General features: G+C 39.8%; 1 protein-coding gene across 1 annotated transcript in view; it reads left to right on the forward strand.

The window, feature by feature from the left end:
- The window catches only part of si:ch211-266k8.4 (carabin), a 63,926-nt gene extending 51,026 nt beyond the window's left edge, over positions 1–12,900 (forward strand). The window contains exon 15 of the mRNA XM_054620543.1: positions 12,495–12,900. Within this exon, the coding sequence (XP_054476518.1) occupies positions 12,495–12,561 (67 nt within the window). The 3' untranslated portion in view covers positions 12,562–12,900. The remainder of the gene's footprint in view (positions 1–12,494) is intronic.
- Positions 12,901–15,619: the final 2,719 nt, after the last annotated feature.

The raw sequence follows: 15,619 nt of genomic DNA on the forward strand, positions 1-15,619 counted from the left end.
GCTCAACCAGTATTCTGTATATCATAGAGACACTCATGCATACGTTCTTTGACACGCACATTTGCACTCATTACTAAAATAACATCCCTGTATTGTATAAGATGTTTCATGTTGCATGCATTTTGTATCTTTTTGCCTATTAACTGCAAGTTGCATGTATTTGTAATTTAACTTTTGTCGACACACTGACGAAGAGAAACGCACCAACACTCACTTTGGCATCTTCTCACAGAAAAAGGGTGTGTGTGGTTTCTTGATTAAATCTTACAAAGACCTGGCTCACTTATGAAAGCATGTTAAAGGATTTGTTTTTAATCTCTTTCATATCACATTATAATAAGACAGATTTACTCATAAGACATAATTGTTTGTAATTGAGATCTCAGCTTTGGGAATACTTTCGGAGTACTGAGTGCTAGCTTAAAAATTCTAGAACCATCTTAATGTACAGTATGTGTATCTTTCTACCTGGGCAACAGGGTTTAAAGGGTAACTTTAGTATTTTTTAACCCTATTTTCCCATGTTTTTATGTCAAAGGGACTAATAGGATTTTTTTTTTTTTTGAATTGGTCCAGTATTGAGGGATAATGCTGCTGACCACTATAGGGGTAGCAACCTCCAGTTCTGAAAAGTGAAGCCAATGCTGAAATTACTAAACCTGCATTCTTTCTACTGTCCAGCAGGGGACAACTTCACCGGTTGCAAAAACAAACAAGATGGCAACGGCCAAAATGCCGAATGAGGCTTCAAAACGTCAGTCCACAAATCAATGAGTGACGTCAGGACGACTATGTCCACTTGTTATAGACAGTCTATGGTTGGACACAACAGCCTGGATCAAGAAAAAAGTTTTATTTTTCCGTAGAGTCCTCTCCATAATGTTGTCAAAAACAAGCATTTTTAGTGGACGCACATGGATGGCTAGGAGTTGCGCTTAGCGATTACATTGCAGCTTGTTTAGCGGCTGCCATCTGTAGCTTTCACCCTCATTATTGGACCAATAACATAAAATGTTTTCCCCATTACTCATTTTGAAATTAAAACGTGGGAAAAAAAGGTTCCAGGCCCTGTGTGCAAGGACACTCATAGAAGCTGATCATTGTGTGCTGGACTGATACAATTATAGCCATAGTTTGTTTTGTTTTGTTCTCCCACATTAGATCAGCAGAACATATGTGGCCCTTTGCGGCCTGCCAGAAGTGTATGGGCTCATTGAACAACTGTGTGTGTGTGTGTGTGTGTGTGTGTGTGTGTGTGTGTGTGTGTGTGTGTGTGTGTGTGTGTGTGTGTGTGTGTGTGTGTGTGTGTGTGTGTGTGTGTGTGTGTGTGTGTGTGTGTGTGTGTGGCTGAAGCTTGTCATCTGATCCCGCGGTGTTGTCGGCTGTTATGTTCAGCAGTGTGGGAGCCGCTCTCCGTCCCGTACTCACCTCTCGTATACGCTCCCCGGGGGAAACGTTTGCCTTTACACATGTTTCACGTACATGCCCACGCTTACACAAATCAGCCCATGTTAACTTAACATTAGAGATTTTCATTGTGCGATCATGTGCTTTTTGTATCACGGTTGTTCATGAGGTTATGCAGATGCGCCTTTTGAGTTGTGCACGGTTCACGTGACTAAACACGATGCAAAATATAAAATCCCGGGTTTTTGCCAAATGCAGGAAAAATCATGCATGGTTGCACTTGATATACACACACACACACACCACCTCTGCCATTGTTAAGGGAATTTCTAAGATGCAGGTGTAGCGGTGTTATGTAACAGCGTAGTGAGGATACAGGACGGATGAGTGATCAAACACACACACACACACACACACACACACACACACACACACACACACACACACACACACACAGCTCATCGTATTTAAACAAACAAAAGGGACAGTGAAAGGCTTACTGCAGTGTTTGGTGCTCAGACCAGCCAAGTGACGCCTTCATTCCCCCCCTGACTACCACAAACAAATCAAGCATGGCTTCAGTGGATGTTTAATGTACCGTAGTTCAACATCAAAAAAATGAATTAGCTGACAATATGTTGTCTTTTATAATGTAATCTCTTTAAGTTCCTTTTACATTGCAAAATGTACTCACTGTTTCAAAATACGTAACTACAAAAATAAGGATGGACAAACACTTAACACAATATACAGTAAATTCTCTTGACTTCAGTTCATACTGAGATAAAAATAACTCATTGTACTTTGGATTATCAAATATAATCACTTACTCCATGTTACACAGGCTTAAACGCCAGTCTCAGCATTTACATTTAATTAAGGCAGATGGTAAAGATATTAAAAGCAAGGTAAAATACATTAAAGGCAAATTGCCATAGTCTGACAGTGAGTAACATTATGGTGCTTGAACCTAGTAAAAAAAATGTATTTGACAGGTATAACCTTATCATGATGTATTCACATGTAATCTTGTAAAATGTAGTTTTGGTGTGAAAGAAATATACATTTATCTATAAAACATCCAATCTTTTATTCCCCAATCATTTGAATTGTGTGTTTGTATGAATATAAACAATGTAGATGACTTTAACAAAGTAAAATGATGTGGTTGATGATAACATTTTAGTTAATTAGCTATAGGCTATTAAAAATATACAGATGTAGAAACTAGCCCCGTGGATTAGCTTTTATAGCAAGTGCAAAGCTATTGTTTTGCAGTATTAATAAACACTTTTCGTTTTTTACATATTGCCTTTACGCTTGATCATTTTGGACTAATGTTACGGATGTGGCTTTATTTATGAGAACATAATAAAACAGCTACTTACTCATATAAAGAGGCTTGCCATGTTCATTGTTATAGAATGAAGTGCATATCCTTTTTTACAAAGCTTGCCTTTCTCTTATATTTATGGGTTTTATTACATGCAAACATGAGTGTTTATTTTGAGCATGTATTCCGTAAATATAGCTTGTAAAATTTAGCAGCCTGTCAGAGCTTTTAAATCCGTTTTTATTTTGTTTTTCTGTAAAAATAAATAAATATATATGATATTGTAGAATCTGAATGTATTTGGGGCTCATGGACCGACTGTTCATCAAGCTTTTAGCGTGCAGCCCTCATCTACGCTGCATTTCCTATTCAATAATGGAGGCTTTTTGGAAATGCTCATCAGAAGATATGGGATGTTGATTTGCTCGGACTGCAATGTAGATTTTGCATATAAAGGGGAGCCACTGCTTTCTTAAAGCATTTATTTTAATTTACAATTGTCTTTCATGAAGACAGGGTACCCATCTAACTGTTTAGTAAATCCTGCTCTTAAAAGTCGTGGTTCAATGTGACAGGCTCAACCAATGTGAAATATGATTGAAGTTTGGTGTCGAGTTAAAAAAAAAAAAAAAAAAAAAAAAAAAAAGAATTCAGCAATTATGCTCATGTGCTCTTCACGTTGTGGTGAACACTGTTCTCTTGACACACTACACCAGTGTAATCTTAATCATTCATGACATCACTCCAGATTTCCCAGCGGTGCCCAGCTGTTGTTTGGTGTGTGTGTGTGTATGTGTGTATTTAAGCAGGCTTTGTCCATGTGAACAGTAACATTCCTCATGTCACACACGAGTGGAAAGACTCGCACTGATATCCCAAACACTGTGGTGTTTGTTTGATCAAAGACTCAGCCTCGAGACTCACACACACACACACACACACACACACACACACACACACACACACACACACACACACACACACACACACACACACACACACACACACACACACACACACTGTACTTCCTGAAAAACGTGTCAACCCCTAAGCCTGAAAAATTGTAAAGAGAAATACAATAGCAGAGGTGGATTAACTATTTCAACCTCTGGCTGAACTTTATCTCCACTTTAGTTTTTGGCATACTTCAACTACAGTTTGTGGTGTAAACGTCCATTTTCAGTCTTCTTTCTATGTTTTGCTTTTTCAGTCCAAGGAACCTCTTGTTATGTTTTATTAAGTCATGGTGTCAAGTTCAAACCAGGGTGTTACTACCTTAATTCAAACACGAAAACCATTATTATGCTTATCACATAATCATAGTGGCACATGTATGATCAGAGTTCCAAGGGTCAAGGTTTACACTCAGAGGGGGTCAGCCTCAAGGCAGCATAGAGCACCAGTGAATGGCAGCTTTGGCCCACGCCTCGCTGTTTATCTCGAAAGGTGAACAAAAGCCAACAGGTATAAATGTAAAAGTGAGTGAACCATGAATGGACCACACCTCACTGTTTTCCTAAGAGCTGAATGGAAAAGGTCCCCACCCCCACCCCCGTCGCCTGCAGTGAAAGGAAGTGATAAATTGAAAAGATTGAAAATAAATTGCTCTGTGAGGTACGCTCTTTGTTTTTCCAGCAATGTGACAAAGGGAACTGTCATTCCTAATAGAAAACGGACAAAGATACATTTTTACCAAGAAACATCTCAGACATTGGTGCTTATCTTCTATCTTAATGAAAGGGTTTGCTTTGAATGCGAGTCATTGCAGTAAAAGGTCAAAGTTAATGGAAGGGAAAAGGCCCTCAAGGTTATAAGTGAATAGAGGCGCATTAAGGACAATGCAGATTCTAAGTTCTGTTGCAAATGAATGAGGATGTTTTGTTTGTAGATGTTCATTCAAGGATTAAGGGATTTGTTTGTCACGCACTCAAAATTCCATGTATGCAGTGGATTGCAATGGTGGCACACTAGAGAACTTCCTCGTAGGTCAATTTTCAATCATGATAGAACACAGTCCATTTAGCAACTTTGATCACAGATCTGGGCCAATAGGACACCCTTCAGCAGCACTGCCACCCAAAGCAGCAGGCGTGATTCCGATTCCGAGGTGACCGTTACCGTGGGGATGATATCGTCGGCAAGCAATGCTGTTAAGCTTGTCATCACTTCCACAAACCGGATGATGTTATCAGTGCTGTTTTAAAACACATATCCTATTTGATGTCAAGTGGCATGGCCTGCGACATAGCCTCTGATATGACCTCTTTGGTCACCGCACCTAACCATAGCATTTCACTTTGTTTATGTTCCGGCGTGATGGGATTTTCCGTATACTGAATGAGAATTAGCCTTGTGATCTGACTTGAGTGGAGATTCAAGGGATGTCCCTTGGTCCTGGGACACTTGATCGTGTGACAGCCTTACCTCTGCCTGGTCACTCACGAACTTGGGAAAACTCCCATCGCATGACAAACGTATGGTACTTGGGTCATACGTTGACACCTGACCAAGTTCCATTTGCTAAAGATTGGGATACAGTGGAAAGATCTGGAGATGTTAGCATGCTAATACCCAACGACAAGATGTTGAACATGGTATACATTATACTTGCTCAAAAGTGCCATTTTAGAATCTCATTTTGAGCATGTCAGCATGCCGCTGTTAGCATCACTGTGCCATAACACGGCATCATCTGATTTGATGCCTTGTGTTTGTGGCAGTATCAACAGAAACGTGGTTTGAAAGATAGAAAGAAAAAAAAGTTGGCATGAACAGCCACAATGACTGAACTGCATTGGAAAAAGCACCAACTATAGAAATTGAAACCCTATCAACAGAACATCCAATGAAAAAGATATGCAATTGAACAGCAAAGAGAATTTCAAATGGCTTTTTATCAAAAAGAATCACATCTTTGTTTACACGGTATGATAGTACAGGAATTCCACTCAGACCTGCAGTTTGTGCAGTTTAAGGAGTAGTGAAATAAGTGAATTTGCTTCTAATGCACCCATCTCCTTGTGTTTATGTAAGAATCTGACAAAAGACTGCCCTTTGGCAGTAGTGTGAAAGGTAAAAAATATATCTGTACCCTATTACAACTATGATAAATAAGGTTCAGTCTACAGGCCGAGAGGTGTTAAATTGAAAATGTAGTAAAAGTAGAATTAAACTAGCATCTCAGAGATCCTGCTTAGGCAACTGTGGAAATAGTTAAAGATACGAATCACTCTGTTTCTACCCTGATCTACATTTAACCTGCTTTGAATGAACTGCATGCTGAAAGTCTTTAGTAACTTACCAGCACTTCCTATATCCCGTATCTAAGATTGTATCTGACATCTGCTGTGTCTCACTGTGAACACCTGCAGAGGACAGGATGAGGGAGACGGGCCGTAAAGGTTGGTGGAGGGTGATCGGGTCTATTGTCTCTATTTGTGAAAGGCAGCGCTCGACACTGAGTTGTCAAATAAACGTATCCAGGTTAAACAAGAAGAACACAGGCCCTTTAATAAAGAACAAAACAAAATACAGTACGGTGAGATTATTTTCTAATTTATAGTACCATCAAAGAAGGGCCAGATTGTTAACCCCCCCCCCCAATTCAACTCTCCTACACTTTCTTCTAATTTACCTGTCGGAACACCTTCCCCCAGTCTAGGAGGATGTTTGAGTTCAGCCCGCATCCTTGGGTCAATTCTTCAGTCGTTTTCCGCGACACTTGTTTGACAGTAGCTGAGGTAAAGTTAGATTCCAATTTCATCTTCTGATTTTATGTAGCCATCTATAGTAAGTCCATTGTACATTCATATAGTATGACTTCTATATTACAAATGCAAATATCTGCAAAAGTAAAGTTTACAGGTAAAACACATACTTGTGTACAAGTATTAAGATATGCTGTTAAAACTATAAGTCTTGTCATCAAAGGTTTATATACAGTATATGTCCAGGGAAAACAATATGATTACTTTTATGAAATAACTTCATTTTTCGCCAATAACTGTTTGACTTAAAATGAACCACCAACAATTTTGATAATTTAATGACATTTTAATAATAACAATAAATTCATTCATTAAGCAAAACTGGCCCAATTTGTGGTTCCAATTGGCACCTTGAATGCAGACTGGCCAATTGTAGCGTAGCATCAACCGGCTGGATGAATTGTCATGAAATATAGTACAGACATTTATCATTTTTCTTTATGATACTGTTCTGATAGGGTTCCGGGACAGAGGATGTCACATGTGTACAGATCGTAAAGCCCTCTGAGGCAAATTTGTGATTCTGGGCTATACAAAATAAACTGAATTGAATGGATAGCCCTAGCACCTACATTCTGTGCGTATGATTAATATTAACATTTTATTCATACTCGTATTTTGGCTTGTGACCAGATACCTTACATAAGATATTGCCATCAGCATCAGTTATAGTCTTCCTTTGGTGCTGATCAGCAAATGTTAGCTAGCTACCACGCCAAACTAAGATTGTGAACATGGTTAACATTAGCCTCTTAGAATCAGCATGTTAGCATTGGCATTTAGATTAAGGATCTGCTTTGTTAGGCTGCTGTCACACCTAAGCTTTTTTTTGTCTGGTCAGTACGATTCATTTGGACTGGTGTGAAAGCTGTCAATTGAATCCTGATGAGGGACCAAAAAACCCAACAACCGCTCTTCCACGTGGACTCTGGTTCGTCTGTGGTCTCAAAGCGAACCAACCAACCACAGGATTTTGTTATAGCAGATATGCGATAGTAGCATTACTTCAAACGCTAAACTACTAATAAATCCATGTGTTTATCGTGAAATCTGTTGAGGTACTGATTTTATAATTGATCAGTATAAGGCCTTGTATATAAACTATTTACGCAAATCATTTGGTTACCTGTGCGAGAATTTTCCCTGATTAAAATGTCAGAGCTGTTGAAACTGCTGCGCTTGAATCCGACTCTGTTTTTCCTCAGTTCATTAAGTCCATTAAAAAGTGTGTGACAGCGATCCCACAGTAACGAGCCCTGAGTCGTTACTGAACACGACTCCTCCTTTTGCTCCTGTCTCTACCTGTCAGTCATTATACATAACATGCGGTGGATTTGCAGTCTAATAATATTAATATTATATTTATAATATGACCAAAGGACATAAATATACAGCATTAAGTGCTGCATAAACTTCTGTCAGTCACCATAATTTGGTTCCCAACACGTCATGGACAAGCTCACAGTGCCATACCGCAAGTTACACATTGTTCCTCTGAGGTGCATTAGCCACCGGTGTCAGGTGTCACTGATGCTTCTCTGTGCTAAGAACCTTGTCAGGGCCGAAAGTGCTGAGTAACTGAGCCCAGTCGGTGTGACTTGCCGAGTCACTGCAGAGGAAATGGTTTTACTGGTGCAGCGCATTACGGCTGCCCCTGAGTCTCTCTCTCCAGTTTCCTTCTTCTCCTTGCAGTGTAATTGAATTTGAATTATGCATGCTTTTTGTCCGCTGGAGCAGAGCGGTAATATTGTCTCTCTTTGTTCAACTTCATGTGCATGTGCGCCCACATGTCTATGTATACCTATACATGTGCATGCATAAAAATGTATATAATTAGTGTACTTTTTATCATGTGTGTGTGTGGAAGGAACCTGAGCTCAGTGCAACAGACTGGTGTTACCTTGCTAACACTTACTGTACGAGGCACACAAAAGACTTAACATGACCGTGTGTGTGTGTGTGTGTGTGTGTGTGTGTGTGTGTGTGTGTGTGTGTGTGTGTGTGTGTGTGTGTGTGTGTGTGTGTGTGAGACAGAGCTCTGTCCACATGACTATGTTACTTGGCCCCCTTTGTCTAAATTATTCCCATCCCAGTGTAGCGTGGTCCCAATTTGACACCCAGTCTAAATGTTTTAGAAGTTCCATTGTGTTTTTTTATGACTGGAAACTACATTAACTCAGCAATTTTGTTAGACAGGGAAGCAAACTAAACTTTACATTTGGGACAAATCATGTGGGGCCAGCTCGGATCACACAGCTCAGTCTGCCAGGCCTCAACATGTCATTTATAGTTCGGTATCTCCGGATAGCCGTGAATGGTACCATTGTCCTTTTATTCTTAAGGTCTGAGGTTTGGGGGGATGTTTTTAACAGATGCATAGCAGATATGAACTGTGACTCTTAGCCTCAGTAGAGGTCCATATCTCTGGTTTATGATCATTATCAAATGCTGTCCCAGCCCATAAACATATCGGTGGACAATATCTTCAAGCTGAAATCTGTATGAATGCTTTCCTGTTAACAACAAAAGGCTGCATTGTTAGGCTGTTTTATTTATGAGTGGTTTCCCAAGACCTCTGGTACCTAGAGCAAGACCGTACCCCCGTCACTCAAAACTACATGTAAACCTGCTGGTATTGCCACACAAAAAAAAAAAAAAAAGGTGGTCACCAGACGCACAACGATTCATCATATAGGGACCATGAATGTCTGTACATTATGTTAGTGCCAATTAATCCAGTAGATGTTGAGATATTTCATAGGATAAGGGAAAACTTTGACCTGCCTGTGGCGCTACAGGAAAAGTCATGGGATCATCCTCTGGCCACCATAGATATCTGCACCAAACAATCCATAACATAGTAGGACTCATTCTCTGGGGACCATGAATGTCCAGTAGATATTTAGGCTGTCCAGATTGGCCAAGGGGAATCCCAATATTAGCTCTTATAGACACATTGGTTCAAACTATTCCAAAAATGTGCGCACTATGGCCATGACAGCATGTCCTAACTGGCGCCCTGTTTCTGTTGTTTGGATGAGAAACGTCTGATTGGTCATTTACAAATTATCAGAAATATATAAAAATAAAGATCGCTAGGGAGCCGAAAGTTTCCTATTTGCTGTTGGCTATATTGTATTTAATTTCCAATTTAAAACGTGCATTTTCTGTTTTAAAAGTACAAACGTAGGAGGACGTAGTAATACTCAGCCATCTTTTTAGTGGTTTCTGCTCTATTCTGATCTCAAGCTGATAGGTGATTGTTTAGATTATGTAACAAAAAGTTTGCTGTGAGGACACGGTTTCTCTCTCTCTCTCTTTGGCCGAGTTTTCTGCCATCATTAGGGTTGTTGTTGAATTATTCGTAGTTCAGCCTGACCTCATTTTTCATTTAATTTTCAATCAATGATTTGAATGATCAATCATTTTCAGTGTTATGGCAAGTGAACAGCCAGGTGCAGTGACTTCCTTGAGTCTTGTAACCGTGGGGTTGCCAGGCAACCAGCAGAGGCACTACACATGATGAATGGATGTCATCAAGAAATAGTTACACTACTCAACTTTCTCTATCCATTCTTTTTGCTAAGCAAAACATAGCTAAGCTAACTGTCTCCCAGCAACGTACTTGACATACAGGCATGAGAGTGGCGTCAATCTTATTAGTTTACAACCAGCATTGTTTTTCAGTTTTAGTGACGTTTTCATGCAATAGTAGGGAAGCAACGCGAGAGAGAATGAAGGGCCAGAATAGAGATTGAAGTTAGATGACACAAGGAGGGATGGTTGGTGCTTTCACGAGTCCAGTCTACTGTAGGTTCCCCCTAGACGGGAGGAAAGTGCATCTGCATCACGCCAAAGTCCTCCTGCTCCAGTGATTGTGTGAGAGCATTTCTATGTGTCTTTTATACGTACGTGTTTAGCAGTGCTTGTGCGTGGGTGGCAGCTGGTTCGTGTTGGGTTTTAGTTTGAGCCATATGTCGTCATACTTTAGTACCATTATATTAGGTGCACCTTAGTCTCTTTAACTTGGCCTCTTTGGGTTTAAATGTGATTATCCGAGTTCATTTAAAGGCTGTGGACTGAATAGCGAGGGGCCCACCTCGCTGGTTTGCTCTTTAGGCCCCGGCTGAGCCGCTTAGCAGCAATGGATGACTTGGCCATGTGCTTGTGCGTTGGTGGGGCCGGTGTCAAGGAGCACCGTTTGCCATAGAGTCAATTCTTCCGTGGAATTACCCCCACAGACTTGCATTGTGGGGAACGCCAGACTGAGGGCTAGCCCCAGTGAATGGCCGCTCGCCGTCGTTGCCGGGTCTGTCTGCAACCACATGTGGCTAAAGCCACCGTGGCTAACCTGCTCAGGGTAATCGCTGAACACAGTGAAATATCAGGCCAAGACACACACTCAACAAGGAGCATTCTCCCACAAACACCCTCATATCTCTCTTTCAGGCTCATGGCCTCCCCCCTCACACCGCAGTCTAAGTCAGACATTTTAACGCTTTACAAACAGCGGGAGATTGTTGTTTGCATGATCCTGTTTGAATCCATCTACAATGAAAACCATAAGAGCAAGATCCTTGGTCTTTCACAATGTCACGTTGTATGCTCGCAATGACATCATTACATGTCCTGGAGTTGCACTCTACTCATTAAGATGAGCATATGTCAAAAACAAAAAAAAAAATTTATAAAGTTCAAATAATGTTAATTGTGATGACAAATAATGCTTAATTCAGAATTGTTTAGGACAAATATGATTTGAAGATACTGAATGAAATGGCAAAAGAAAAACAGTGACGGCTCTGGGGAAATACTTTTATTGCAGATGAAACTATGAAAACGCCTTCGCATATCTCAAACTACAAAATGTACATAGTTAAATAAAACTACTTCCACGTTTAGAAACCTTTTGGATAAATATGTTTCTTTGGTCAAATTTGATGAAAAAACAAATCATATGAATTATTATGGTTTATAGTCAAACATAACATTAAGGCTTAGGTTTGTTCAGATGTTAGGGATACGAAGCATTTGTAGAAATGACATCACAATAAGCAGAAATACCAATGAACGTAGGCGCTGGCAGACCATTTCCATCGCAGAGTTCAAAGGGTTAATCCAAGCAACAGAAGTAGTGTTCATGTCACGTGGAGTGGAGGTGACGGAGCAGGGTGAAGCAGCACTGACGATAAAGATTACATGACTTTGACTCCCCCAAAAAAGCTGAACTGTCATATCATGCGTAATGTTGTGAAATGACCAGCATCAGGGGGTCTGCTAGAATGGAGCCTTACGAAAATAATCGCAGGTGGCATCTGAAATATTTTCTTTCAAAATTCCATCCGTTTCTTTTCAAGATGTTTTCTATGCGACTCCACATCGCTGTAGTTCTACTGATGGCTTCGGTTTAACGACCTCAGGGCGTGCTCACAAATGTCTGTGGTTTATTGCTACTCAACGAACGTTTTTACCAAGTTAGCTGGTTTTTGGCAGATTAGCAAAATGTACTTTTGGGCTCTTGAGAATGTGAATCTTGGTCCGGTTTCAGAGAAACTGTGTTATGGTTAGGAGTGAGGATATTATCAGGAAACCATAACCAATAACTCAATGAACCCAGGGAAATTGACAGTGGTTTAGAAATTGTCAAATGTCCAAAAAGTCATACAAAGTTTGTCGTTCATGCAGTGTTTGGTAAGAATGGAGTATTTTTGATGTGCACAGTTGCACCTCTAATGCTTCAATGCTTTACCTTCTTCTGGTGTCTTTTATATATATTTATATATATATATATATATATATATATATATATATATATATATAATATATATGAATACCTTCTTTTTTTTCAAGTATCTGTTTTCCAAGGTCTGTAAACTGAACCTTCAAGCTGAAGAACCAACATTGATTAAATCTAAATAATATGTGTTGCTATATTTCCCTGTGTGTCTCCTCTGAACCTTTTCATTGATTTGCCTTTTCTCTTCCAGGGAGTTGTCTTCCCGACATCAGACCAGCTGCCCGTTCCGGAACGCCAGAGAGTCTAAGCTGATCTGACGCTGCAGAAGGGAGACGCACACGCTGGAACTGAAGACGTGCTACATTAGTTAGCAATAGTTAGTTATGTAAATCAGGTGACAAAATAACGAAGTAACTAACTCAAATAAGGACCCGATTAAAGTTCTCCAGGTGTCATATGGTGACTCCTGTACAGGGTCCATACCAGCATGAATCCATATGAAGATCTGCTCAGGTCCTGTAGAGTATTAAGCTAGTGTATCTTTATACTTGCAGTGTGCATGTAGCCCAGATCTTTTTTTAATACTACCTTGCGCTGGTGCTGTTTATTTTTCCAGTTGAACCATAATGACTCTGTTTTAAATTGTCTTGCACAGTTGGCACTAATAAAATATTTATAATCTTTTTAATGGAGACTTGTTATTTATTCAAGAGGATGTCTGTCCAGGGCTGCAGGGCCGCTGTACTTAAAGTGCGTGTGTGGTGACATATCCCTGTGTGTGTGTGTGTGTGTGTGTTTGTGTTTGTGTGTGTTTGTGTTTGTGTGTGTGTGTGTGTGTGTTTGTGTTTGTGTGTGTTTGTGTTTGTGTGTGCGCGCTCGCAAGTGTTTTTCTATAATGAGTCAGTTTTTTTTTGTTGGGCTTCCAAAACCGCACTCATATCATGTAATTATCTTGGGTCTGGTTTGGAACTTCTTCTATTTGATACATTACTGCTCGATAGTGTTGACAGTTCTCACAGTCTGTTGTGTTTATTTTATTTAAATTGAGGGAGAAACTATTTATGCCATTGAAATTGAAATGTCAGTTGGGGTTTATCAGTTATGCTTTAAAATAAAAAAAAAAAAACAGTGGCCCTGGTTCAATTGCTTAAAATTATCATATTTTCCACGTCAAGAGACCTCACGGAAGCGAGGACCAAAGTAGCAATAATAAAGAAAACGGAATTGCAGATGTACAACTTTTTTTATTGTTTCTGAGCACTTTAAAAAACTACCGGTCCATATTGTTATGTCCATGTTAAGTCAAAACTTTATTGATATAATTTAATATATGAAGTTTCGACCCATACATGAAGTAAATAACATGATGCCACTTACGGAAAAGTGACATGTTCATCTTAACGTCTATCAAACTGTTCCCTCTGAGTCTTCATTACCTGGAAACCCAAGTGTCTCCCTGTTCTTTAGCCCTGTTGATTTACTGCCACTATTAATCTGTCATGAGAGAGAACACAATTTGCAGTGGATGCATGAAGGGGCGTGGCTTGAAACAAGCACACACAGATCCTAAAGGGTTATTTAACACTAAAGATGGAGCAGATCATCTGAACTTTTTTTTCGGGGCCTATATCTCCCTGTTTTCTACAGGATGTCTTTCGTCATGTAATTTAACGGTTTTGTTTGGTTCCATGTATCGAGTCTTTTTGCTAGTGACCTATTATAAGCTGTGGAATGTACGGAGTGGACCCTCTGACCTTGTAGCAGTTTGACTCAGTAGTTCAGGATCAAAGGCAAACTGCACAAACCTGGAGAGAGAAAACGCGGGGGTGGGACAGAGGGGGTCGCATACCTGTGTTCACTTATCTTGCACCGTTTCACTTGCTTCTGATTATGAAATCACTGTATGAGAAACATTAAGCTTCAACCTGCTCGCTTGGATATTTAAATTTGTTACACCAGCTGGTGTGTCTGACTTTACAGGAAACTAAATCTATTTTGAGGTTTCGGTCAAACATTAACATTTGGCTGTTTTTACTCACACAAGTCCCTATAAATATTATTATTCTGCTTTGAAGATTTGTATATATTTTAGGAAGTCTACAAAAGCACACAATACACATCAAGCAGTCCTGTGCATTATTAGCCTTTTGCTCAGGCAAAATGATTAATAAGGTGTATATTTTCAGTGCGGTACATGATATGTCTTTTTTTCAGGAGTCTTTGTGATCATAGTAAATGTTTTTTGCCCTTGTGACGTTTCACACAGAAGAATCCAGAAAATTGCTGTTTTGGGACGTCCTGCCAGCTGAAGGATATAAGGCATGTAGCATATTATTAGTCATTGTTCTCGCTCATCTTTATTGTTTTCTTGCTTGTCTTGAGGCTCTCAAAAGATTTCAGTGAATATAGGTTAAAAGCCGGGTCATGGCACAAGGAAGTTGTTGGTGTGGTTATCCCATCACAACCCTGCCTACTAAAGATAGCGTAACTATGCAACTAAACCGAATTCCCTTGAGCGTTTTGAGGGGAGCATATTTTTTTCCCCAGATTTCGTTGCAGTTTTAAACACGTGTTTGACGCTGTGTATTGAAACAAAACAGAATGGATGAAGGACAATTTACATGAAAGGAATCTGGAGAGAGTTTGAAATCCATAGCTGGATAGAAACCTGGAGGTTAATGATTGCCTCCCGTTACCTAACATCCTCCCCGTTGAGCTAATCTACAATCACATTCTTTCGTTCTAGGGGAAAGTGGAGGAGAGTCCCTCTGAACCTGATATCTCTGCAGTGGATGAGCGCTACGGAAAACTAACCTGGGAGTGTCTCACTTCTTAATCCTGGCAAGGACTGCAGCTTCATACCTAATGATAACGGCATAAATATCCACTTCAAATGTGTATATGTGATGAGTTCAAGTACCGGCATGACAAGACACAGAAATTAGGCTACAGGAGGCTGCAACGCTGGAAAGGGAAACGCCCTGTAAAGTTACATAAAAGCAGAAGTGAGGAAGTGATTTTAAATGTCAAATCTGGCTTTGCTTGGATAACTCTTATCCCGGTTATTTAAGTCACTTTGTTCTCAGTCGATGCATGTAAACATCGCACTGCAACTGGGTCAGAATAACAGAGTAAAGCTTGCGAGATTGTGAGAAACAGTGAGAAGATATCTCAGCTATATATACATGGTCCATGTTGGGCCCAAAAAAATGAAATGTGTTGAAATATTTGTTTGCGTGAAAAATCCTCCCTAAATTCTTAGTAATACTTTCTTATTTCAAACTAGTAATATTCTAATTTGGGTTGCATCGTTAAAGATTTAAAGGGGCAGTTCACCCCAACAAAATCCAAAACACATATTTTTCCTCTGACCTG

This window comes from Anoplopoma fimbria, chromosome 19 (assembly GCF_027596085.1).
Source record: "Anoplopoma fimbria isolate UVic2021 breed Golden Eagle Sablefish chromosome 19, Afim_UVic_2022, whole genome shotgun sequence".
Taxonomy (NCBI): Eukaryota; Metazoa; Chordata; class Actinopteri; order Perciformes; family Anoplopomatidae; genus Anoplopoma; species Anoplopoma fimbria.